Source organism: Crinia signifera, chromosome 1, assembly GCF_055691185.1.
Source record: "Crinia signifera chromosome 1, ASM5569118v1, whole genome shotgun sequence".
In the NCBI taxonomy this organism is placed as follows: Eukaryota; Metazoa; Chordata; class Amphibia; order Anura; family Myobatrachidae; genus Crinia; species Crinia signifera.
In genome coordinates, this window is record NC_139217.1 from 161969777 (window position 1) to 161995886 (window position 26110).

General features: G+C 42.3%; 1 protein-coding gene across 1 annotated transcript in view; it reads right to left on the minus strand.

Moving 5' to 3' along the window:
- ANTXR2 (ANTXR cell adhesion molecule 2) overlaps positions 1-26110 on the minus strand; it is a 182744-nt gene that overhangs the window by 100777 nt on the left and 55857 nt on the right. Inside the window, exons 8-9 of the mRNA XM_083175623.1 lie at positions 24721-24801; positions 6971-7031 (exon numbers count right to left, since the gene is read on the minus strand). Of these exons, the coding sequence (XP_083031749.1) occupies positions 6971-7031; positions 24721-24801 (142 nt within the window). The remainder of the gene's footprint in view (positions 1-6970; positions 7032-24720; positions 24802-26110) is intronic.

Sequence of the window (26110 nt, forward strand, 5' to 3'; positions counted from 1 at the left end):
TTCAAAATGTGTGTGTATATATATATATTATCAGGGATATTTGGAACTCGGCGACCTGTGTTCTAGGCTAAAAATCACAAGCCAATAGGTGTCAATGCATATAAAACAAAGATACATGGGATTATTATATACAAATAAGGGGGAGAGGTACAAGACATTCACATAAAAACACAAGGTGTTTTTAAAAATAAAATAAAAAAAAAGCACAGTAAATGAATAACTTTCATATGTGAGGTAAAAAGATATCAAAAGAACTCTTAGCTTATAGGTAAAGGTGAGGTAGGTCTCAGAAGCTGCCCAACATGTTTCATCACTAATGACTTCCTCAAGGGGTGGGGACAAACTGGCAAGAGCTTCTATTTCTCAGAAGGGCAGGATTACCTCACTTCCTGTCACTTAATTGTTCAATCATCTATTATTTGGACATGTGAGTAGTAAAAATAGGTATAAACACTAATAAAACCAAGGTGGTAGCTAGTAATATGATCCGTCCATGCACTGTGATCTGTAGGTCAATAGGGGTATAAAGATATCTTAACATCAGTGTATGCTAAAGCGTTCTTTTGATATCTTTTTACCTCACATATGAAAGTTGTTCTTATATATCTACTGTGCTTTTTTTTTTAAAAACACCTTGGGCCAAATGTAATAGGGTGAGAGTTTCAGAAAGTGAGAGATTTTGGGAGAGTTTTCCCATGTTTTTTAAAGCAGAAATCTATTACATGGCAAAATCAACCTGGTTTTGCAGTGAAATTGATTGCTGCTTTAAAAAAACATGGGAAAACTCCCAAAATCTCTCACTTTCTGAAACTCTCACCCTATTACATTTCGCCCCTTGTGTTTTTATGTGAATTTCTTGTATCCCTCCCCCTTAATTGTATGTAATAAAACACTGTATCTTTTTTATATGCATTGACAAATATTGGCTTGTAATTTTTAGCCTAGAACAGTGGTTTCCAACCCTGGTCCTCAAGTACCCCCAGCAGTGCACGTTTTCCAGGTCACCCGGCAGGTGCACTCATTATTCAGGCACATTTGAAAAGATCCAAAGGTGGAGCTAATTATGTCACTTGTGATTCTGTGTGGAGACCTGCACTGTTGAGGGTACTTGAGGACCAGGGTTGGGAACCACTGGCCTAGAACACAGGTCGCAGAGTTTCAAATATCCATGATAATACAATACACAGTGCTAAGACGGTCCACCACCGTTTTGACTGGACTCGTGCTGGCGCCCCATATTTCAGGGGGTGTTTCTTTTATTATAGCTAGATCTGCCCATAGTCCCACTGCTTTACTTATCTGATAAGCTTGAGGATGATAATGCCTGGATATATTACTGAATCTGACCCTGCACCGGATATTTGAATTGAAAGAGCCTGCGATCCCTACAAACTGTGAGTGCCATATTCGAGTCTTGAGTGTGACTTACTGCGCCATGTGTGCACTAGCGGCCATATCATAGCCACAAGGAGCATGGCTACATCTGTACTACCATTGTGTTCTTCATTACAGTATTTGTGTGCTCAATTAGTTAATACTATGTAAATTCAGGTGTATAAATATATTCTACAGTAATACATTAACCAAGAATCAAGAATGCTCCCTCCTACACATAGCAGACAGGAAAGCTGCTCATTGAAAAGGCTTCTGCCAGCCTCAACAAAAGAAGATTCCCAAAAATATGGAAATGAAGACCTGCTGCAAGTTAGAAATGAAAAGCTATGAAGGTACATACTGTATAAAGAATTAAATAAATATTATTCTAAAAGCATTGTATTAAACTGAAATCACAGCATCATTTATAAACACAATATAAAGCCTACTCTACATATAAACAAGCTGGATAATATACAGTATACCAATTTGTACTGATCAGTGGCGTAACTACAAAATCAGTACCCCCCCCCTGCTGGAATTTTGGCTGGCAGCTCCCCCCAGCCCTGCCTTACCCCTCCGCTTGCCACCGCTGCCGCCAGGTCTGTGGCCGGGACACGCAGATCTACTTGTCTGCGGTCCCGGCGCGTCACCTGGACTGGCTCCTAATGAAAAATGACCTTCACAAAATGGCTGCCCCCTAACAGTAGACCGTTATTAAGGTGTCTGCTGTAAGGGGGGCGTACATTTTGTGAAGGTCATTTTTCATTAAGATGCAGAGCAGAGGCCACTAGGAGTGCCGTGACCGGTGCAGAGAAGTAGATCTGCAGGTCCCGGCGACAGTGGTCGCGAGCAGGGGGGGCAGGGGGTAAGGTAGGTCTTGCAGCGCAGCGATAGCCCCGCAGACCCCTGGCATCCTCACTTACTCAGCGCCTCCCCACTATCGTGGGGTCTGCGGGGCTATTGTTAAGCCGCTGGTACTGATGTATATACACCAGTGGTCATTCAGTAAAAAATACTATTACTCATTTAAAATGACACGATAAACCAGATAATTTTGTGCAGATAAAACACCAAGTGCTTTCAATAAAAAGGGCCCAAAAAAACAGAATAAAATAGAAGCTTAATAGGCAACATGTGTGAAATAAATGTGAAATGGTCACTTGTACACTAAAACATCCATCTTTATATATTAAATCTTGGCAATCCATAACCTATTCCTTAAACCATTGGTTCCCAACCCTGTCCTCAAGTACCCCCAACAGTGCATGTTTTCCAGGTCACCCAGCAGGCGCACTCATTATTCAGACACATTTTAAAATATTCCACAGGTGGAGCTAATTATGTCCCCTGTGATTCTGTGTAGAGACCTGGAAAACGTGCACTGTTCGGGGTACTTGAGGACCAGGGTTGGGAACCACTGCCTTAAACCACAAATCTTAATTAGCTGACAGTATTCTTCAACCTTCATCTTAAATATAAAGATTATATAGGACCATATGTACTAAGAGTGATAAATTGGAAAGTACTAATCAGTTACTCATTGCCATGTTGCAGATGGGGGTAGTCGAACAGTTTCATTTTTTGGATAGCCGAGGAAAACAGAACTAATTTGGTGCCTGACTATTCAAAATCAGCCGTTTCCTGCTATTGAAGGATTTTTTTGCCCATGACTTTTCACTTTTTTCCAAGGGGTGGGTGGCAAAATGCCTTAAACACTGTAGAAAACAGACACAATTTTGCCCAGAAAGTGTCAAAAACACCTGGAACGGTGGCTAATTTGCTGTTCCAGGTGTTTTTTGACATTGCAGAAATATCAGCCCTCCATTTGAATAGGACAAATTCCAATTTGCCTAAAAAAACTGAGAAAAGTGTAGCTTTTTCACCACCATTTGAATAAACCCCTTTTTGGGGAAAAATATCAGTTAGGAGTGGGTTGGATAGTACATTATCTCTCAGCACTCTATCACTCTCTGAAGGTTTTGTACATCTATACCTTTGTATTAAAATATCATGGATTTTTTTATAACGATAACCTATGCAGGTAAATTAAATTAAGCAATGCGACTAGCATAGTATTGGTGTTACAACACTTTATAACTTTTCATCAAATACAAACCATTAATGCATTGTGATAGCACTAGCATTTGTATTTTATTAAGTACTGTACTGTTAAATAGCATCTAAAAGTGTGGCTCTGTGTACTCCAACTCTCCAATGTCCTAAACCCAATGGGATCAAAGAGCATACACACAGAACACAGACTGATAATAGCATCCCATATGGAGACATCTAGCTTTATCTTTCCTCTGAAGAAATAACCATATATAATGTAGAAAATACTATTTAGGGTACTGGAACCATTAACTTAACTTAACAATATCTTCTACTTATCTGCCGACAAGAAAGGTGAGTGACCTGGGATAAGAGCTACAACGACCTGTGCAATTTTCAGCTGCAGAAATAATGTACAGTATAATGACCTAAGCCACCCTCTCCTTTTTACTATTCATATCTTTCCCATCTCTTCAATATCTCCCTCTCATCTGGCACTGTTCCCCCTGCATTCATCCATGTACTTGTCCCCCATATTCTTAAAAAAACCTACCCTTGATCCCAACACTCTCTCCAACTACCAACCCAACGCTCTCCTTCCTTTTGCCTCCAAACACATCCAGTGTATTGTCTACAACCGCCTCCACTCCCTGCTTGACCCACTTCTGGATTCTGTCCTCTCCATTCTACTAATACTGAACCCATGAAAGTCTACAATTGCTGTCAAATCCAAGGTCCACTGCTCTTTAATTATTCTGCATGATCCTGCCCTGCCCTGGCTGTCCTCCTACCTCTCTATCTGTTCCTTCTCCCCTTACACCTCCTCCCCACTTCCTCTAACAGTAAGTGTCCCCATGGTTCTGTTTTCTCTTTATACATCCTCTTTATTTAAGCTCATTAGCTCTTTTTAGTTCGATTATCATCTCCACTTCTTCTCTCTTGACCTCTGCTACTTTCTCCTCCAGGTGCAGCCCTGCCGATACGCGGACTACTCATGCCAGAGTAATTAGGACGCCTTACTCAGCAACTGCTTGCGGTAACGGGGACAGATGCAGCGAGCCGGACAAAAATGACAGCAGTGACAGCTGGACAGAAAGCGGTGGGCTGTCCTCAGAGAAGGTCTGTGGATATTTGAAAACTTCTGCTGATTCACGAGCCAATCAGACCTCGTGGTCCAGCAGCCAATAAGGAGCCTCCAACTGCTCTGAAGACAGCCGGACAGCCGACCGCTCTCTGCCCAGCTGTCACTGCTGTCAATTCTGCTTGGATGACCGCAGCATTTTACTCCCCCGTGGCAGCAAACATTTCACTTCCCCCTGGCAACAAGCATGTTACTCCCCCTTGGCAGCAAGAATTTTACTCCCCCTTGACAATGATATTTTGCTCCCTCCCTTAGCAATAGCATTTCACTCCCCGTTGGCAATGAGCATTTAACTACCCTAGGGCAATGAGCATTTAATCCCCCTTGGCAATGAGTATGTAATCCTCTTTAGCAATGAGCATGTAATCTCCCTTGGCAACAAGCATGAAACTCCCTTGGCATTGAGCATGAAGCCCCTGGCATTTAGCAAGAAACGCCATAGCAATGAGCATTTAGGTAAGCGGCATTAATGTGGCATAATATTTAATGGGCTTCACGGTATGTGGAACAATGTGTACTGGGAATCACACTGTGTGACACAATGTGTAATGGGCAATATGGTGTATGACAAAATGGGTAATGGGCATTACAGTGTGTAGCACAATGTATAATGATGCAGTGTGTATAAGGGGTTCTATCTGGCGCAGTGTGTCTAAAGGTCCATACACACTGGGCGACTATGCCCAGCGTGTATGGACAGCGATGATAGCGTTCATCGATGCGGGGAAAGCCACTCAGTGCATACACACTGAGCAGCTTTTCCCCTGCCCGGCGCTGACGGAGGGGGGGAGGACGGCGTTGCATAGCGCAGCGCTATGCAACGCCATCCTGAAAGCCGCTCATCGGCTGGTATAACCAGCCGATGAATGGCTTTCCAGGTGATGTTGCGGGAGCGTGCAGCAGCGCTCATCGCAGGCCCATACACACTGGGCGGCTTTGAGCTGAAAGACACTCAAATCTGCTGTTTTGAGCGACTTTAAGCTCAAAGTAGCTCAGTGTGTATGGGCCTTAAGAGGCAGTACTGTGTAGTGTAGTGTGAATTGGTACTATTATGTGGCTACGCCCTAAATTTGATATATATATATATGTGTGTAGATATATGTGTGTATATGTGTACAGTATATGTCTATGTGTCTGTGTTTATGTGTGTAAATGTATTTACTTATGTGTATACCTATGTGTTTGTATATATGTCTGTGCATGTGTGCATGTTTGTGTGTGTATATTTTTGTGTGTGAATCTATATAAAAGTGTGTGTCTGTTTGTGTGTGTGTGTGATTGTGTTTGTGTGTGGTGGGAGGGCCGTGGGGACATGAGCCTGCTCCACACCACGTCTTTGGTTGCTACAGGTTAAGACACCTGCTTAGCTGGTCTGGTAACATATAATTGAGAATGTTAATACCTTAAAAAAATTATTTGCCTCCAACAAAGTGATATAAATGTAACCAGTGTTGATGATAATAATAATAATAATAATAATAATAATAATAGTGACATGGAGAAGGAATGGGGTGCATTTATCAATTTGCTAATGTACTTGTGCGGATTTATTATGCTTCTATCTGTACACACAATAAGCACACGTCTTAAAGAAACAGATGTTTTTTGTCATTCAGTAAACTGAAATTTAACATATTAAAATACTGTATTTAGATGATAGTTTTCAAAAGTGCAAATACCCCACTGTAACTATTCTATACATAATATCAATGAGTACTTTTGTTTCTAGAATATAAAATAATAAAGATAACATTGAACCGCTTGGAGCCATTTGCTTGCACAAACAAGGAAAAGTCATGCAGTTATTGCTATTGCTAAGAAATGGCTGAAAAGATGTTTATGGCTCACTATAGAGCTAACTCCGCACTTGCCACCTTCCCAGCTGCTTTTGCTTTTTTAATGCTCTTTTGATCATTTTTATGCCTTGTACAGCATTGTGTTTCCTTTTATGAACACGTAACACAGAAATGTTTCACTTTTTTAGCCTAACCTAGCATGCCGATTACAATGTTGTCAGCAGCTGAACTGTCAATAAACTACGATAAAAATGGAGATGGAACTGTGCAGAATGATATTAAAACTGGTAACTGTAGAGTGTTGGAAGAAATGAGTGGAGGCCAGAGTAATATTAAAAATAAATAAATATGTAACATTTTCTGCATTGAATACGTTTAATGTAGTTATCCTCAATCACTTTTATTTATTTTTCCAGATCAACATCCTTTCCATAAAAAATATCTTTGCATGAATATTTATTTGGCTGTAAGACAGAATAGCCAGAGCAGGGAAGTTTTACTTTATGTGAAGATAGCACAATATAGTATCTAGTAGTATAAAACTAAAAACAAGTTAGTATACCCTGCAGCCAGTAAAAGGTAATATGAACATCAATATTCTTACCACCAACACAGACCGATGATGGATCCACAGTCAAAATTTCTGTGCATGACTTCTTTAATATCTACAGAAAATAAAAGGTATTTGTTTTTAGCATCATACAATATGGAGATTTCTATATATGTTATGACATTTTTGGGATATTCAATTAGCCGCGGATCATGGATTCACAGCAGGCTATCCAATTATCCCTTATAGATGGCAAAGCATAATCCCCGATAACCATCCCTCAGACCCGCTATTACACATAGGCACTTATTCTGGTTCACTCGCAAAGGCAAATTCCTTCTCAAATGGCCAAAACCAAGTGCACTGCAGGGGGGGGGGGGGGGGGCAGATGTAACATGTGCAGAGAGATTTAGATTTGGTTGAGTTCTTTTGTTTCATGGTTTTGTCCATTTGAGAAGGAATTTGGCTTTGCGAGTGAACCAGAATAAGGGCCATAGGTCTAGATGTTTGTATTCATGGGTTGTCATATTAGTATTCTTAGCTTTTTAAAATATATTATTCATTATTTTTGACTTCTGAAAAGTGAACAATGTTAGTGAGCATTGACAATACAAGTAAGCGTTGATTGTATGGCAATGATTTCCAACAAGCATGTGTCAACAGAAGAAAAGACTGCACACATCTCAGATGCAGAAGGTAGTCTGTGTGTGTTTTTGTGTAAATGCAGTTATTTGCTCTTTTTATTTAAATTATGTTTTGATGTCTGTATTACTTAGTATATTGCATTTGTCTTTATGTTCATCATTTGAACCTTACCATCCAAAAGTGTGGAAATTGCAGTACAGTGCGTCATGTTTAATGTGCCAATGTTTATGGCGCAAGACTTTATCCTCTATTACTTCGTAACTATAACTCCTGACTACGGATAGCATAGATACATTAAAACAAACTTTCATTAATGCCCGATTTTAAAGAATTTGTACTTCAATCAGTATACCACATAAATAGCTTTTAGACAACAGCAAAGCCCCTATGTAGTCACTGACACTTTCCAAGTGGATGTGAAACGATGTAAAATATATGTATCATGACAATAAAAAAGAGAAACGGTTTGCAGATGAAGCAAGCAACTAAATATCTTCCTGTATGTGCTAAGTGCTACTAAAACTCGACTTAAAAAAAATGGTGCAGTAAAAATGAAACACGTTTATGTTTTATTTGAGCTCTTTATCGGGGTCTATGAGAATGGTGATACATTGCGACATGCTCTAGAACTGGCTGCTACAGTAGGGAATGAACACAAAAAACGGCTACAGAATGAAGAATGTACACTCATTCAGGCTATATGTCAACAGTAGCAGAGATACATTGATTATGTGCCATTATTATAGATGCTTATTACACATTTATCTAGAAAAGAGTACAGTAATATCTGGTGAATAATGTAATAATTGAACAGAGCATTAAATATAACTAGCTGTCCTTTTAGAGAAGATTGCCACTAAAACTCGCCATCGGTATTCCCCATAAGTATACAGTGCTGACAAATAGCTTTTACACTACCACATATGCAGAATTTAGAATAAAGCATGAGTCTTTTATTTATAGAAAAATAATGTGAAGGGAATTTCTACCCAGTCATGAATTCATGTTTGGAAATTGATATAGTCTATATTAACCCTTTCAGGTCCAATGTCTAGTCAAGCTCAACAGCCCTAGCGCTAGTAGCAGATCCAATGGTGAAAAGCTTTAAAATAAGTACATTAACATTGTTCAATATTCAATGTAAACCATTAAAAAAAAAAAAGGTACTGCTTTCCTAGCACGGCGCCCACGATCTAGATTGTATTGATATCTCAATCATCTCATGCATCTTATGTGTTTGTGCGGCATAAGATGCATGAGATGATGCAATCAACGCGATCGACGAGATTGACTAGATTTTTACATTGCAAGCATCTCATGCATCTTATGTGTTTGTGCGGCATAAGATGCATGAGATGATGCAATCGACGAGATTTTTACATTGGAATCAATGTAAAAAGGCCCCCAAACCCCAATTTTAATTACTAACCCCCCCTCATGGGTGAAATGGCCCCCCCATTGTTAACGCCACCCCACTATTGACGCCAACCCGAAGCTTGGCGAGCACAGCGAGCCCGCGAGGGGCGGTGGTACGCGTCCTCCGACCTTTTCATACCCCCACTATCCACGTCAGCGTGGAGAGGATTTTTTATAGTGTGGCGAGTGCAGCGAGCCACCGAGCCCGAAGCGTGGCGAGTGTGGCGAGTGCTGCAAGCCCGGCGAGGGGACGCAGAATACATGTAAAATAGTCCGCGTCCCCTCGAGGGGCTCGCTGCGCTCGCCACGCTTTGGGCTCGGTGGCTCGCTGCGCTCGCCACACTGTATAGAATAAACTCCACGCCGACGTGGATAGTGGGGGTATGAAAAGGTCGGAGGACACGTACCGCCGCCCTCGCGGGCTAGCTGTGCTCGCCACGCTTCGGGTTGGCGTTGATAGTGCTGGTGGCGTTAACAATGGTTATTGGTGGCTCACGATTTTTTATCTCATGGATCTCATGGATCTCATGCATCTTATGGATGCATGAGATCCATGAGATTAAAAAATCGGGTCCATCGTGTTGATTGTATGCCTTAAGTACCTTAAACTTAAGGCATACAATCAATGAGACAGGCCCCATGCTAGGAAAGCAGTACCAAAAAAAATTACAATTCATTTAATATTTGATCCAGACTGTTTGAATTGCAAACAAGTTTGGACTGCAAAGGGTTAATAAGCTGTAAAATACTCAGCTATTTAAATATAAAGGGTGACATTCTATGGAGTGAGATAATCTGACTTTGGCGATTTTTTTCGCAAAAACGGCAGAAATCGCATTTTTTTCCATTTTCGCATATTTAACGAGCTGCGAAAATGTGAAAAAAGTGCGATTTTGGCCAACAAGTTGGACACACTGGAAATGCGATGGCTGCTTTTCGCAGCACATCGCATCCAGATGTTTTCACATTAAAAAGTATACAAATCGCATATTTAATGGTATGTGATTTGTATAAACTGTGTCTATAATTCGCCCAAAAATCAGACCAGGTTCTGATGGGCGAATTAGCCAGAACCCTGCACAGATCATTGCAATCTGTGCAGGGTTCTGGTGTAAAAAAAAGTTTAAACAGGTAAAATAAAATAAAAAACAGCGCGGGGTCCCGGGCTCATTGAGCCGGTGCTGGAGACATAAAATCAGGGTCCCCGACAAATAGGGGTCCCCTTGATTTAATGAAACCAGCACCAGGCTCAAGGTCCGGCGCTGGTTCCCGAAATACGGGGGACAAAATGACTAGGGGTCCCCCGTATTTTAAGAACCAGCACCAGACCCAACCAGCCAGCAGGGTAATGCCACAGCCGGGGGACACTTATTATATAAGGTCCCGCGGCCAAAGCATTATCCCCCTGGCTGGTCAGCATGGGCAGGGGTCCTGGGGAAGTGGGGACCCCCCCAATGAAGGGGACCCCCCCCTCCAGGACTTACCAGCCCATGCTGAAAGTCCGGGGCTGTCCCCGATGCCCCTGGGCGGTGGGCATCGGGCTGATGCAAAGTGTAAAAAAAAGATTAAAAAACGATTGTTTTCTACTGTAGAACTATGAGTCCCAGCAAGCCTACCCCGCATGCTGGGACTTGGAGAACCACAAGTCCCAGCATGCGGGGCATTAAAGGGCCCGCTGGCACTTGTAGTTCTACAGTACAAAAAATAGTTAAATAAAACACACTGACACCCTGAAAAATAAAAGTTTAATACATACATAACACACACACTGATACTTACCTACCTTGAGCCCGTAGGTCGGTCCCTGGATCCTGGGTCAGGGGTCCGGGGCTCCTGGACAGAAGAGTCCGGTTCCGGCGCCTTGGTCCTGGTTCCGGGGCTGGTCCGGGGTCCTGGGCTCCAGGGCTGATGTCTCCGGGGTCCAGGATCTGAAGTAGTCCAAAAGGGGTTCCTAAGGAAGGAAATCCTACTCAACTGGTCCCCGGCGACGACCTCGGCAATCGCCAATCAGGAACCGAGAAAGTCTGCTCCTGATTGGCCGCTAGGCGGCCAATAGAATCATCTGGAGGAAAGGCGCGGAAGATGAAACATCTCTGCGCCTCTCCAGTCCGTGAGCGGGTACCAGCCGGGAGCAGCGCGTCTGCCGGAGAGGAAGCAGAGGTTGTCGCTGGGGACCAGGTGAGTAGGATTTCCTTCCTTAGGAACCCCTTTTGGACTACTTCGGATCCTGGACCCCGGAGACATCAGCCCTGGAGCCCAGGACCCCGGACCAGCCCCGGAACCAGGACCAAGGCCCCGGAACCGGACTCTTCTGTCCAGGAGCCCGGACCCAGGATCCAGGGACCGACCTACGGGCTCAAGGTAGGTAAGTATCAGTGTGTGTGTTATGTATGTATTAAACTTTTATTTTTCAGGGTGTCAGTGACGAAGTCCGAACCTGTGACGAAACGCGTTGGGCGTGGCTTCCAGTGATCCTGACGCTGTGGCGTCTTTGCAGTCCATGTCGATCTGAAGGAGTTGATTCGAGTGAGCGGTTGTTTGATGAGGTTCCTACCGGCGACTGATCACCGCCTACGGCTGTTTCTACTCTGACCGTCCTGCCGCACTGCCCGTCTACTCCCTGGCAAGCATTGCTGGTTTTACCCTTTAATGTACGTCAGTATTTTATAGTAAAATTGTGTTATATTTATTACTGACTGTGCGCTTTATTTACCTTCTTTTTGCACGCATACCTTTGTGGATTCGTGGTGGATCTGACAAGTGGAGCAGCACACATTGTGGGACTTATTGGACATTGTTATATGCATTAAAGACATTGGACTTAATGCGCTGGGTATCGTTCTTCTGTGTCAGTGTGTTTTATTTAACTATTTTTTGTACTGTAGAACTACAAGTGCCAGCGGGCCCTTTAATGCCCCGCATGCTGGGACTTGTGGTTCTCCAAGTCCCAGCATGCGGGGTAGGCTTGCTGGGACTCATAGTTCTACAGTAGAAAACAATCGTTTTTAATCTTTTTTTTACACTTTGCATCAGCATGGGCTGGTAAGTCCTGGAGGGGGGGGACCCCTTCATTGGGGGGTTCCCCACTTCCCCAGGACCCCTGCCCATGCTGACCAGCCAGGGGGATAATGCTTTGGCCGCGGGACCTTATATAATAAGTGTCCCCCGGCTGTGGCATTACCCTGCTGGCTGGTTGGGTCTGGTGCTGGTTCTTAAAATACGGGGGGTCCCTAGTCATTTTGTCCCCCGTATTTCGGGAACCAGCGCCGGACCTTGAGCCTGGTGCTGGTTTCATTAAATCAAGGGGACCCCTATTTGTCGGGGACCCTGATTTGATGTCACCAGCACCGGCTCAATGAGCCCGGGGCTGGTTATGCTCTGGCGGGGGACCCCGCGCTGTTTTTTTTTTTTAAATTGCGATTTTCTGCAAACGTGCGATTTTCAGACCTGAAAATCGCACATTTTCAGGACTAAAGAAATCGCACCAAATTACACCTATTCGCACTATTTGGCCCGTTTTTCGCATCTCATTAAATATGCGAAAAACTGGCCAATCTTGCGATTTTCAAAAGTGCGATGTGGTGCGATATAAAAACATGCGCATTTATCTCACTCCATAGAATGTCACCCAAAATGTCACTTAGGGGTAATTTAATAAAGCTTCTAAAAGTGAAAAGAGGTGACGTTGCCCATATCAACCAATCAGATGTTGTCTATCATTTCTCTATTACATCCTAGAAAATGAATCTGATTGGTTGGGGCCACATCCCCTCTTTTAATTTATACAAGCTTTAGCAAATGTACCCCTTATAATCTGCACTGGCCACTCAACATGCCATTAAGACAAATTGCAACAAATTAGTAAACTAAAAAATAAAATGGGTTCCAGTCAGTGGATAGACAGTGTCTAGTTAGACAGTCAATTGGTTGACCCCATATGTTCGACATGCATTAGCTAGACATGGTCAACCGACTGACATGGTCAAAAGGTGGTATTGGTGGACATGGTATTATGTATGTGTGGAAGAGTGTATGGATTCTTGTCTGGGGGTTCGTGTGTCTTCGTTTTTTTTTTTTTGTATATGTAAATTGTAAATTGTGATTTGATTACCGGATGAAATTTTTTTTATGTGATGTTGTGATATGTGGAAATACAAATAAAGACTTAATTAAAAAAAAAAAAGTTGAAAGGTAAAAGGTCATCTGTGTTTATAGTTGACAGATACAAAGATTTACATGATGATGGGTGATACAAATGGTTGACACAAGTTGTTTGCTGCATTTATCATCCATGTGGACCACACACACACAAATACAAAAAATTAAAATAAATCACAATAAAATTAATTTATGACTCTCTATAAAATTAACTGCCAACACAGACATTCTCAGACTCCTGCTAGCAGGAAGTGGCAACCATATGTGATCTACCTTTTGACTGTGTATTTTCTGTAGCTCTATTATATCAAACCCATATAAAATAGGATACCTTACATTAACAAACAAAAGTTATATACGTTTATTACAAGTAAGTATTAATGCCTTGGAAACATAGGTCACAACACCTGCCACATTATAAAGTGTACCACTGCCTGGTACACCTACTTCCCACCTACAAGCAAATAGTGAGATCTGCCAAGCCGGTCGTCAAGTGGCCGAGGAGGTGGACCAGCGAAAACAAACAACACCTGCAAGCATGCTTTGAATGCACCGACTGGAATGTTTTTGAGTCTGCAGCTAACGACCTCAATGACTTAGCTGAGACTGAAACGGCATACGTCAACTTCTGTGAGGAACTGTGTGTGTCATCAAAACCTGTCCGCATCTATGCTAACAACAAGCCCTGGTTTACAGCTAAGCTAAGGAAGCTACATCTCACCAAGGAAGAGGCACACAGAAGCGGCGACAAACCCTGCTGGGATGGCGGCTCCCTCAAGCTCACTTGACGCTGTGCAAATTCCTCAGGCGGACATCAGAAAAGTTACAATGCTTTGCAGATGGCTGAAGTCCAGGAAAACTCTGGGGCCTGATGGCGGATCTCCATCTGCCCTAAAAACATGTGCGGCTCCACTGGCTGCAAACTTCACAGCCATCTTCAACAAGTCACTTGACACGGTGTAGTGCCAGCCTGCTTAAAGAGCTCGAACATCATCCCTGTGCAAACTTGCAGCATCTGCGAAACTGAACAACTACAGGCCTGTAGCACTGACATCGGTGGTGATTAAGACGTTGGAACGGCTGGTACTGGCCCATATAAAGTCCACAGTGGGTTTCCTCCTCAACCCTCTCCAGTTTGCCTACAGAGCCAACAGATCAGCAGAGGACGTGGTGAACCTGGGGTTGCATCACATCTTGCAGCATGTGGATGCAACAGGAAAGTATGCGAGGATACTGTTTGTGGACTTCAGCTCGGCATTCAACACCATCCTATCAGGCCTGCTGGACTTAAAAATACGACAACTAGGCATCATGGAAGGTTTATGCTCGTGGATGTTAAACTTCCTAACGGAAGGGGAGCAGAGAGTCAGGATGGGTAAATTCACCTCTGCATACGATCCACCAGCATGGGAGCCCCCCAAGGGTGTGTCCTCTCCCCCTTACCTCTTTATACCAAGGACTGCAGTGCTGAGGACACATCAGTAAAACTCATCAAATTCGCAGATGACACCACGCTAATTGGTCTGATCACAGATGGAGTAGAGTCTGCCTACAGGCAAGAGGTGAATTGGCTAATCACTTAAAGTTGAATACATCAAAGACAGTTGAGATAATCATAAACTTCAGGAAGAACCCCCTTACGCTCCCCCACTAACAGTTTAGGGGAGTGCAGTAGTGGTAGTGGAATCCTTCAGATTCCTAGGCTCCACGATTGCCAAAGACCTTAAGTGGAGCATCAACATAGACGCCATTGTGGGAAAAGCCCAGCAGAGGCTGTTCTTCCTACGCCAACTCAGGAAGTTCAAACTGCCGCAGGAACTCCTGGTGCTCTTCTACTCAGCTATTATCCAATCCGTGATCAGTACCTCCATTATAGTTTGGTATGGCTCGGCCTCAGCTCACGACAGGAAGAGATTATAATGAAATGTAAAAACAGCAGAAAAAATCATCGGTTCGGATCTCAGACACAGGAACAGTTTTTCCCCGCAAGCAATTTCCCTAATAAACTCAATGGACGGTCATCCCACCCTATCTGCAACTAAAAATTTACACATGTACCTAGCAACCAGAATGCCTCCCCCACGTTTATCGGTCCTGTTTGGTATTAGTCTGTTATGTATGTATACTGTATGGGAGCAGCGGTTATCGGAAACAAATTCCTCGTGTATTGTGTGCACTGATATACTTGGCAATAAAGTGATTCTGATTCTGAAGTAACAGACTAGAAATCAATACTACAGTGTAGTAGTGTATATAAATATAAGATGTGATAACATCTAAAAACAATGGTTTGGAATTTCAGGCACTGAAAATAGCATATGACAAAAGCTGAATGACACATGCTCTGCTGATGCACACTTTGTAGCTTGCTTTCTGTAAACCAGGCAGTAACACAATTCCTGTTTATTAAAGAAGTGGTACTTGTGTTGTTATCACGGCACCCACATTTTCCATCGTAGGGCATTGTACAACCAAAAAATTGCGTTGCATCACATGTGATGTGATCGCATGCGATGTGATCGCATGCGATGCGACGCGATTGGACCCGATTTTTAATTGTACAGGCACCCAAATGCCTGATTCCTATGTTAAATACCCCCCCAGACCCGATTTCTGATTGTACACCCACCCTGATGGGTAATGACTATGTTAAATGCCCCCCCATTGTTAACACCACCCCACTATCAATGCCAACCCGAAGCGTGGCGAGCGCAGCGAGCCCGCGAGTGTCTGCGGTACGTGTCCTCCGACCTTTTCATACCCCCACTATCCTTGTGGGCATGGAGTTGCTATTATATAGCGCGGCGAGCGCAACGAGCCACCGAGCCCGAAGCGAGGCGAGCGCAGCGAGGCGAGCGCAGGGAGCCACTGAGCCCGAAGCGAGGCGAGCGCAGTGAGGCAATCGCAGCGAGCCCTGCGAGGGGCCGCGGATGACTTCACATATATTCCACGGCCCCTCCCCACAGTTCGGGCTCGCCATACTATATAAATTCAACTCCACGCCGACATGGATAGTGGGGGTATGAAAAGGTTGGAGGACGCGTACCGCCGCCCCTCGCGGGCTCGCTGCGCTCGCCACGCTTTGAGTTGGCATTCATAGTGGGGTGGCGTTAACAAAGGGGGGGGGGGCATTTAACATAGTCATTACCCATCAGAGTGGGTATACAGTTAAAAATCGGGTCTGGGGGGGCATTTAACATGGGAATAAGCCCAAATCGGGCATGATCGCATCGCATTATAATGGCATGCGATGCGACCCGATATTAAAATTGTATACTCACGCCCGGGGAAAGGCTCAAATCGGGTCCCATCGCATGCCATCGCATACCTTAATTAGTGGCATGCAATGCGATGCGATGGGCGCCGTGATAATACACAAGTACCAAAGAAGTTTCTCACACTCTATTCTGCTGATTGAGTTGATCGCTGTTATTACAGGAATACCCAGGAGTCTTAAGGGAGGGTATGTGACGTTAATGCTGGCCTCAAACAGCTTTTCTCTGTGAAGAGTCGTGAAAGTGTCAGACAGAGGGCCAGATGCATTAAGATTTATAAATCAGCTCATGCCTGACATTTTTCAAACCCAGCCTGTGACATGGTCGTTACAAGCGGATTGGCTGGCTGTTTAGCACTATCCATTTTATCACTTTTTGAAGCTTAGTGCATCTGGCCCTTACACATGGAAAAATCATTTTATGGTTCAGGAATTGTATATGGATCTCTCAGAGCGCTGGCAATGATCCTCACAGTGGGGAAAATGGGGCGTTGCCTCACAGGAGTACAACAATCATAGGCCATGCCCCCTGACCCCAAGGCCATGCCCCCTATTTTGGCCGAATGTCTTTGGCTCGTAACTGCCCCTCCTCCTCTTCCACCAATGTTGGGAGGTATGCTGCTTACTGTAGCAGAACATATTGTTCTGGTTTAATGTTCAACAATTTAAGACCAAAGCCCTGTAAATATCTAATAAGAATAATAACATATAAGATATCATCAATGTAATTAGAGCCATCCCAAAGCCTCTTTTATCACTGTAGTAAGCTCACCCTACCCCACTGTGGGATCCCATGATCCATGAGTGGAAGCGAATAAAACATAATATGATTTAAATGTAGACTGAGTAACTTTAATGACACACGTAATGTTGATCCAACAGTAAACCGTCTCTCAGTGGTGAAGAGCTTAAAAAGGAAATAGAGCAGACCACAACAGAATTTAATGTAAGCCTCAGGCAGGAAATACATCTAAGCTTTCAGGAAAATACAACTCACTGCTGTCAAATGTAACATAATTGACAGGTAATAGAGGAAGAGAAAGTGAAAAGTATTTCAGACTGATATACATGTTGTTTGCTCAAAGTAAACATTTCATGTATTCCAAGAACATATATTCTCTAATCAATCTCTGCTGTGGGGACTCAATGCAGGATTCACACTATAGTTTATATAACTATTGATAAACTTCAATAAAAAACGACTATACAAAAAAAAACTTAATAAACATAAAAAAGCCTTTGGCTTGGTTCTAGTATACATGACTTTCTAATGAAAAATAATAATGCTGTAATAAAAAATAATGTAAATACATTACATTCCTTGCAGGTGCAGAACATACACACTAATTACACCAATTAAATCCATCTAGTTTTTCTTATAACATGTATTTTAATGCACTTATTCGGCACTCATAGACAATGTATTATTCATTGTAGAGATTGGCAAAGTTCCCAGTTTACTTTAGGCATAAATCATACCTCCAAACTGTCCTGATTTTAGTAGTACAGTCCTGTTTTTTTGGGACTGTCCGTGTCCCACCCAGGTCCGGCAGTGTCCCTGTTGTTACAAAATAGTTCTATGTGAGATGATGTAGACTGAAATAGATATGGAATAGGAGGAAATAATAGTTTGTGTTCTTTGTCATCTCTGGGGTGGATTGATGTAAATTTTGACATTTTATGAAATCTTTCTGTCCGAAATGTGTATGTCTGTCAGTGAGACAGTGATTTGCTGCTGTCAGTAGGGCAGTGGTGTGCTGCTGTCAGCGTGGCTGCAATGTGCTATTCTCGGAATGGTGATGACGTTCTGCTGTCACTGAGGTGGTGATGTGCTGCTGTCCCTTAGGCAGGATAATGCTGCTGTCAGTAAATCAGTGATGTGCTGATGACATTGATGCAGGGATATGCTGCTGCCAGTGAGGTAGGTATGCGCTGCTGTCAGTTAGGTAGGTATGCACTCATCTTAGTGATGCAGGGATTCATTGCTGTCAATGAGGCAGGGATACTCTGCTGTCAGCAAGAAAGGGAAGCACTGCTGTCTTTGATGCATGGGTGTGCTGCTGTCAGTGAGGCACAGCTGTGCTACTGTCAGTGAGCCAGGGATGTGCTGCTATCAGTGAGGCAGGGATGATCTGCTGTCAGTAAGGCAGGGATGTTCTGCTATCAGTGGGGAAGTGAAACACTGCTGTCAGTGAGGCGGGGAAGCGCTGCTGCCAGTAAGGATAGGAAGCGCTGCTATTAGTGAAGCAGAGATGCACTTCTGTCAGTGAGGCACAGATTTATTACTGTTAGTGAGGCTAGGATGTGCTGCTGTCAGTGAGGCAGGGATGTTCTTCTGGCAGTGAGGAACAGATGTGCTACTGTTAGTGAGGCAGGGATGTGATACTGTTAGTGAGGCATGGATGGACTGCTGTCAGTGAGGCAGGGATGTGCTGCTGTCAATAAGAAAGGGATGTGCTGCTGTCAGTGAGACAGGGATAAGCTGCTGTCAGTGAGGCAGGAATGTGCTGCAGTCAATAAGACAGTGATGTGCTGCTGTCAGTGATACAGTGATGTACTATTGTCAGTGAGACAGTGATGGGCTTCTATCTGTGAGGCAGGGATGTGTTGCTGTCAGTGAGACAGTGATGTGCTCCGATCTGTGAGGCAGGGATGTGATGCTCTCAGTGAGACAGTGATGTGCTACGATCTGTGAGGCAGGGATGTGATGCTGTCAGTGAGACAGTGATGTGCTCCAATCTGTGAGGCAGGGATGTGTTGCTGTCAGTGAGACAGTGATGTGCTCCGATCTGTGAGGCAGGGATGTGATGCTCTCAGTGAGACAGTGATGTGCTACGATCTGTGAGGCAGGGATGTGATGCTGTCAGTGAGACAGTGATGTGCTCCAATCTGTGAGGCAGGGATGTGATGCTGTCAGTGAGACAGTGATGTGCTGCTGTCAGTGAGGCAGGGATGTGATGCTGTCAGTGAAACAGTGATGTGCTCCGATCTGTGAGGCAGGGATGTGATGCTGTCAGTGAGACAGTGATGTGCTCCGATCTGTGAGGCAGGGATGTGATGCTGTCAGTGAGACAGCGATGTGCTGCTGTCAGTGAGTCTGCACTCTACACCTGGATATAGTCCCTTAGTATCAAGGTACTCTGGTAGTTACACTACAGCCATCATTCCAGTGTAACTGCAACCTAAATGGCTATACATTGAAACAATACCAACTTTTGGCTCACTATATACTGAACAAATTAACCACCCCTTGTCTTTTTTTGCATGCATTTTTTTGCATTTTAAATATTTTTTACATATTTTTTCTATTTTTTTTTTTTGCTGTATCGGCCGGTACTTAACTATATAACTATATACTTATGAAATATGTTATTGCTATTTTTATGTATATTATTTAATTAATTAATTAATATAAATGTTATTGATTATATTACGTTTTACTGGCGTACATTATTTGGTTGTTCCTAGCGCTATCTCCACCTGTTCCTATTTTGTTCCCTGGGATTGGTAATCCCGCCTAGCTAGCAACTGGAACACCACACACTTAGAGTTGCCTTAGCGCTCACTTTTTGTTTTTGTTGTAAGTGATTGGCCCTTTAAAAAACATCAGAGTTCAGCCAGCATCCAGCGCTTCTACCGAACTCAGGCGGCATTACATTCCACTCTATGTATAGTCTACCATAATGAATGAAAAAGGAAATGTTTTCTTCTCTTTGTGGTAACATAAAAATAAAATGGTGATATTTTTTAAATCAATGCCAAACATCTGCATACTGAACATGTGCCACCACAACACACTATGCAGCTATTCTCAGCAAACCAGGAAACTTACTGTAGTTACACATACTACAAGGGAATTGCAAAGAGAAGCTAGGAAACAGATATTTAGGAGAAGATTGCTTACAAATTGTATCTGTATTGGTAGAAAGAATATCTCTTTGGTGTACGTCCATCAACTAGAAAATAAGAAAAATATCTGGCATACACTTTGTATGGACAGTGATAGGGACCACTGGAAACTGGCAGCCGGCAACCTTTGATGTTCCTGGCTGGATACCGGGATTGCAATGTTTCCCAACCATCACATTGTTCTTTCATCAGCGTATCTGAAACTCCAACTCCAAAACTTTCAAGCTTATACCAGAAGAAGGACCTCAAAGAACTAATTCCTGCATTGTTATCATTTACATTTACTAAATATTGTTTCTTCCTGGGACATTGGGAGCTGATTTGGCTTTATTGATTTGAATGCTGAAACAACAGATGATTTCCCATTACAAATGTTTTAATTTCTAAATAAAATCTAAAACTAAAAAGAACTACAGCTGGAAGAAAAAAATGTAATCACTTCAATTGAATATACAGATTTATACTAGCAGAAAACAACTAAAATCTCATCAAAAATGGTTAAAAACCCATCCCTATCAGTTACTAGAATGTAGACTGTACACTATGGGCAAAATGTAATAGAGTGAGAGAATCAGAAAGTGAGAGATTTTTGGAGAGTTTTCCCATTTTTTTAAAGCGGTAATCAATTACATGCCAAAATCAACCTAGTTTTGCAGTGTAAATGATTGCCCCTTTAAAAAAAAGGGAGAATTCTCCCCAAATCTCTCACTTTCTGATTCTCACACCCTATTACATCTGGCCCATTATATTGATAAGTCCCTGCTCACATCTGTTATTGCTAGACCAGGCTGCTGCTTATCAGGGAATCTGCTTGGTGTGCCTGATACTGTATATAAGGTAAAGGAGGAGAAGTTATTGCTTTATGTATATAATACATTACTTCTGTGACGGCATACTCAGTGTAATGTTGAGGGCAAAAAGGTATTCAAATGGCTGACAAAGAATGTCTACGTGGCCAGTTAATAGGTCAACACTATATGGTTGACATGGTCAAAAGGCTGAAACAAGCAAAGGGTAGCAATGGTTGACATGCAAAAAGTTCAAACTTATTCTTTTGCTATTTTAATTTTCAATTTTTGAACTTTTTCAAACTTTACCATTCTTATAGACTCTGATGGGGAATGGTAGTCCGAAGCACAAAGAGCGAAGAGAGCCATGCAAGGGGACACGGCATACTAATTGGGGTAAACATGCTCAGGTGTCGACATTGACACCAAAGAAACTTGAAAAACTTATGTCAACCTTTTCATGTGTCATCCTTTTTCCAGTGAGGACCTTGTTCATGTCGACCTAGACATTGCTTTCCAATACGTTGTCGGCCTAATATACCAAACCCTGGCAAAATCCCAATTGCCATAAAAAAATTAGTTTAGAGAAAGCTAGATTTGTATTTCTACATTATGTAGACTGGAAGCATAGTTAATGAGGGGGCATGTAAAGATGAATGAAAGACTATAAATAACCTGCCAATGTGGGGTCCAAACCAATCAACTTGGCCTTCAAACTAAAGGCATCCAGCCCCATGGTAAGGGGATCCCAATGCTGTGTTTCTCCTTGCTATAGACCTGGATGGCAAAAGGGGACCCCACACGTTTCTCCCCTTGATTTTGCAGGCACTAGCCTAAGCTGGCAACAGAGAAATACTTTTTAAAAAATCACAAGAGGTGAAAAATCACATCCTATTAAATGTAACTCATAGTGTTCGATTGGTTGCTTTTGGTAACATCGCTCACTCATTAAAACTCCCACTTTAATAAACCCTAATGTGTGCTATCTGCTGTCTAATATATTTAGCCTTAGCACTGATGTATTTCACTGTTGATGACTGCAGTGTCATATTCTGCTTGGATTCTAAGGGAGTAATCAATTCACGATGCTTAAGCAAGTAGATCTTTGGGGCCTGACAACCCCAGTACCAGCAGCAGATAGTAGCGCACCTATCAAACTTGCTGTTTTCAATTCACGATGCTTGGCTGTGCAAATCCCATTTAGTTGAAAACAACTTAATAAATCAGGTACACCATTAGTTCTCAATAATATTTATAAATGCAAAAATTTATGATAGTGTGGTTTATGTTTATAGATACAATAACCACGTCAATAATTGAGATTAACTGTATTTTCCTTTAACAGATCTTCAATCAGGAAGCTTATCTATGACAAGAGGAAGGTCCCATTACCACTGACTCAAGCAAAATGTTAATCAAGTTACTGTAAAATAATTGGTGGGGGGAGGGTCTTTGCAATATTGAAGCCATTTTATCTACTATCAGTCAGTCAGCTGACTTTGAGATGGGGCAATTGTTTCCATTGGATGGGGTTGTACAGGACCAATTTACAAAAAGTACAATCTGATTGTACACTAGGTGCCCCCACAATCCAATCCAATGTCTATCCAATTTTCCTTGAAATCTAGAACACCCTTGACCATGCCCACACACAGAACAATTGCGTAAATGATCAGAGGGTTAGATGTGTTGTTTAACGACCCCTCTAACCCTGCAAATCATATACCATATCTTTGCCACATCGGTCATCATACATACAAATCGTGCATGTCAGGTCGTTCATCTTTCTACCTGCTGAAGGGATCATGTTTGATGAATGACCCACGGGCACCAGCATTGGATCATTATCGTGCCCACACATGGTACATTTTTAACCGATTGCTTGTTCCAATCGTTGGGAAATGGCCATATTGTTTAAAAAAAATCATACTGTGTGTGGGCACTTTTAGTTTCACATAAATATATAATGGAAAATTGAAAATATGAAGATGTTCAATATATTGCACATTGTGCAAAGCTTTCTTGCTACCAGCTCTATTGAGTTACTGGTAATCATTACAATAATGGGGGTTATTCAATCATGTCTGGATTTTTCAGCTAGTTGAAAAATCAGGACATACAGTACCTATGCAAGGCGTCCATTTTTCATCGATGCAAGTTCGACCATATCCTCTCAAATAGTCAAAAATGGGCGCATTTTGTACTAAAACTTGTGGAGCAGAGAGTTCTTCGCTGACACCAATGAGCCGCCAGCTCTGGTGCAACTCAACTAGTGTCAGGAGTCTTTTTTTTTTTTTTACACAAAATACATCTTAGTCGCATGTTTATTAAAGAAGCTACAGATGTGTCCCCATACAACTAAACTCATTCCGCTTTGTCATTGCCAAACTGCCATCTATTTACCTGTAAATTCTACAAAGGGCACATCAGAAGGCTGTGTTGGTTAATTTGATATGTGACACTTGTATGACTAATCAGCACAGTCTGCTGGGGGTACCCTTCATATTGTGACTAAGATGCATTTTCAGCCAATAAGTCCCCTGATGCTAGCAGAGTCGCACTTACCTGGTGCACTGAGAGGGCTGTGGGTGTTTATTGCTTTCTTCATTGTAAAAACTGCTTTTCATTCAAAAATAAGGTTATTTCTAAGTGACCCCAAACTTTTTAAAAGTTGTGTATTTATTAAAGCTTCTAAAACTTAAAAGAGGTGATGTTTCCCATATTAACCAATCCAATGGAGTCTATCATTTTCTAGGATGCAATAGACAAATGAAAGACAGAATCAGACTGATTGCTATGGGTAATATCATCTATTTTCATGTTTAGAAGCTTTAGTAAATGTACCCCTTAGGTTATATCAGTGGTTCCCAAACTGTGCGCCTAGGCTCCCTGGGGTGCCTCGGAGCACTTGCAAGGGTGCCTCAGGTTGGTGGCCCAGAACCAATTCAAATTATTTATGGTGAATGAAATATGCAAAATCAGTGCTTGCGGCTTCCAATAATTAAATATTTGGGTAAACAGAAGTGCATCCTGTTCTCTTAACTTAAAAAAAAAATCTGAAATTCTCAGTAAAAAACTTTTGGCCTAGGGGTGCCGTGAAAAAAATTCTGATACTGTAGGGTGCCAAGATTCAGAAAGTTTGGGAACCACTGGGTTATTTCATTTGTATTGTATTGTTAATACTAGTCTCAGTAAGCTCTTATTTTAATCAGCCACAGGACAATTAATCTGTATTAACATTTGTCTATACATACAGTGTAAAAATGGATGCGGACAATTGCACTGTGCATACAGGAGTAAATGTACTGAAGCATTTTCATTATTATAAAGAGACATTTTTTAGAGGCTTTAAAATTCATTTCTTCCCCCTGGAAAAACATACCAATGTGTTTTGTGCACATGTAAGGTGAAAGTCCACTTGCTGCTCCCTCTTAAAGTAACATTACTTTAAAATAAGATTTTATTTGTTCTTTAAAGCAAAGTACATGATGCGTGTATTACATGAGAATATAAATCCAACCAAGCTGCAGTTATTACACCTACACTTATGCTGTGAATACTAACTTACTACATTCTGAAATTTACAACCAGTCCATTTCCTTTGTGATACTTACTGAATTAATGATCCCTCCTAAAGCTTTAAATCCACCTTCAACAGGAAACACATGTTCTTCTGAGTCAGCAATGGCTACCAGCTTTAGGAAAAAATGAAGTGTTAGAAAGCAAATACTGTATGGGTAGATTTGTGTTGTATTAAAACAAGAAAATAAAGCCTTACAGTATATGCATGAGCCATGCAATGCATTATAGTTAATATAAGTATAATATTCTCAGGCCAAATTCAGAGATGTACACAAAACCGATGGTTGCGTATATCTTCAATGTTTTCAAATTTGCGCATGTCCAGCTCTGTCTGGGACATGGGTAGTAGTGCACCCTAAGCCACAGCCCTGATTAAAATGCTGTGCTCATTTGGGGGCGGAGAAGGTATGGTCCTGTAAAAAAGGGACATTTTGGTGTCCTTGTCAAATTACCAATATTTATGCAGACAAATCGTTGCTGCATTTTTGGATGCAGCAGTGGGTCATAGAAGCCGTCAGGAGCTGTCTGTCTCCTGATCATACTTGTCTACATTTTTTTATTCCTCTACAGGAGATGCCCAGAGGGAAGAAGCAGGTGGGCGGTTACAAAGACGAGACTGGGTGTATTGCTGCTATACTGTAGGATAATATTTGCACAGTGGTGGGGCTAAAATGGTGTGATTAGCATACAATGATGTCAATAGGTCACACCTCACCTGCCATGACTGCGGTTTTGCTGTATTTATTTCCCTATTCTGCCCACTTCAGTAGGCAGAGGGCAAAATGTGGGAGAGGTGCCCACTCTTTGGGAGCTGCAGGGGAGTAACCTAAAATTTGGGTGTCTCCTGCAGAATCCGGCAGAGTAGGCATATATGCTGTTGGGTTCAGTGATTCAGCAGCTGTGCTACTACATTCATCTCGGAATACAGCCCCTTGTGCTAATAAGCAATTTATAATCCTAGTCATGGGCATCATTTGCCATCTGTTTTTTTACAAATATCTGAATCAGCTATATGCTTACTAAAACCTTTTACATAAGCTTTGCATATACTAATAGATTAAAAAATAAATAAAACCATGATAGATAATATTAAACTAATTTGCATGTGAGTACATAGTCATTGAGGGGTTTTCAATGCCCCTGATGGTGAGCTATTGACGGTGAGAAGTGCCGATAACTCGCCATCAATATTCAACTTACTCCCCTTCACTCACTGTTTCCACCTTGCCTGTTCCCTGAGGCAAAGTGGAAATGGCGAGTGTGGCCATTAAAACAGTGGGGCTTGCCACAAAATACGGTGGACTCGCTGCATTTGTGGCAAAATTTGCCATTTAAGAGTATTCTCAACATCCTGTCATGGCGAGGATTTGGCCCTTACATTGAATACAGCGAGGGGATTTTACAGCGTGGATCGCTTGTTTT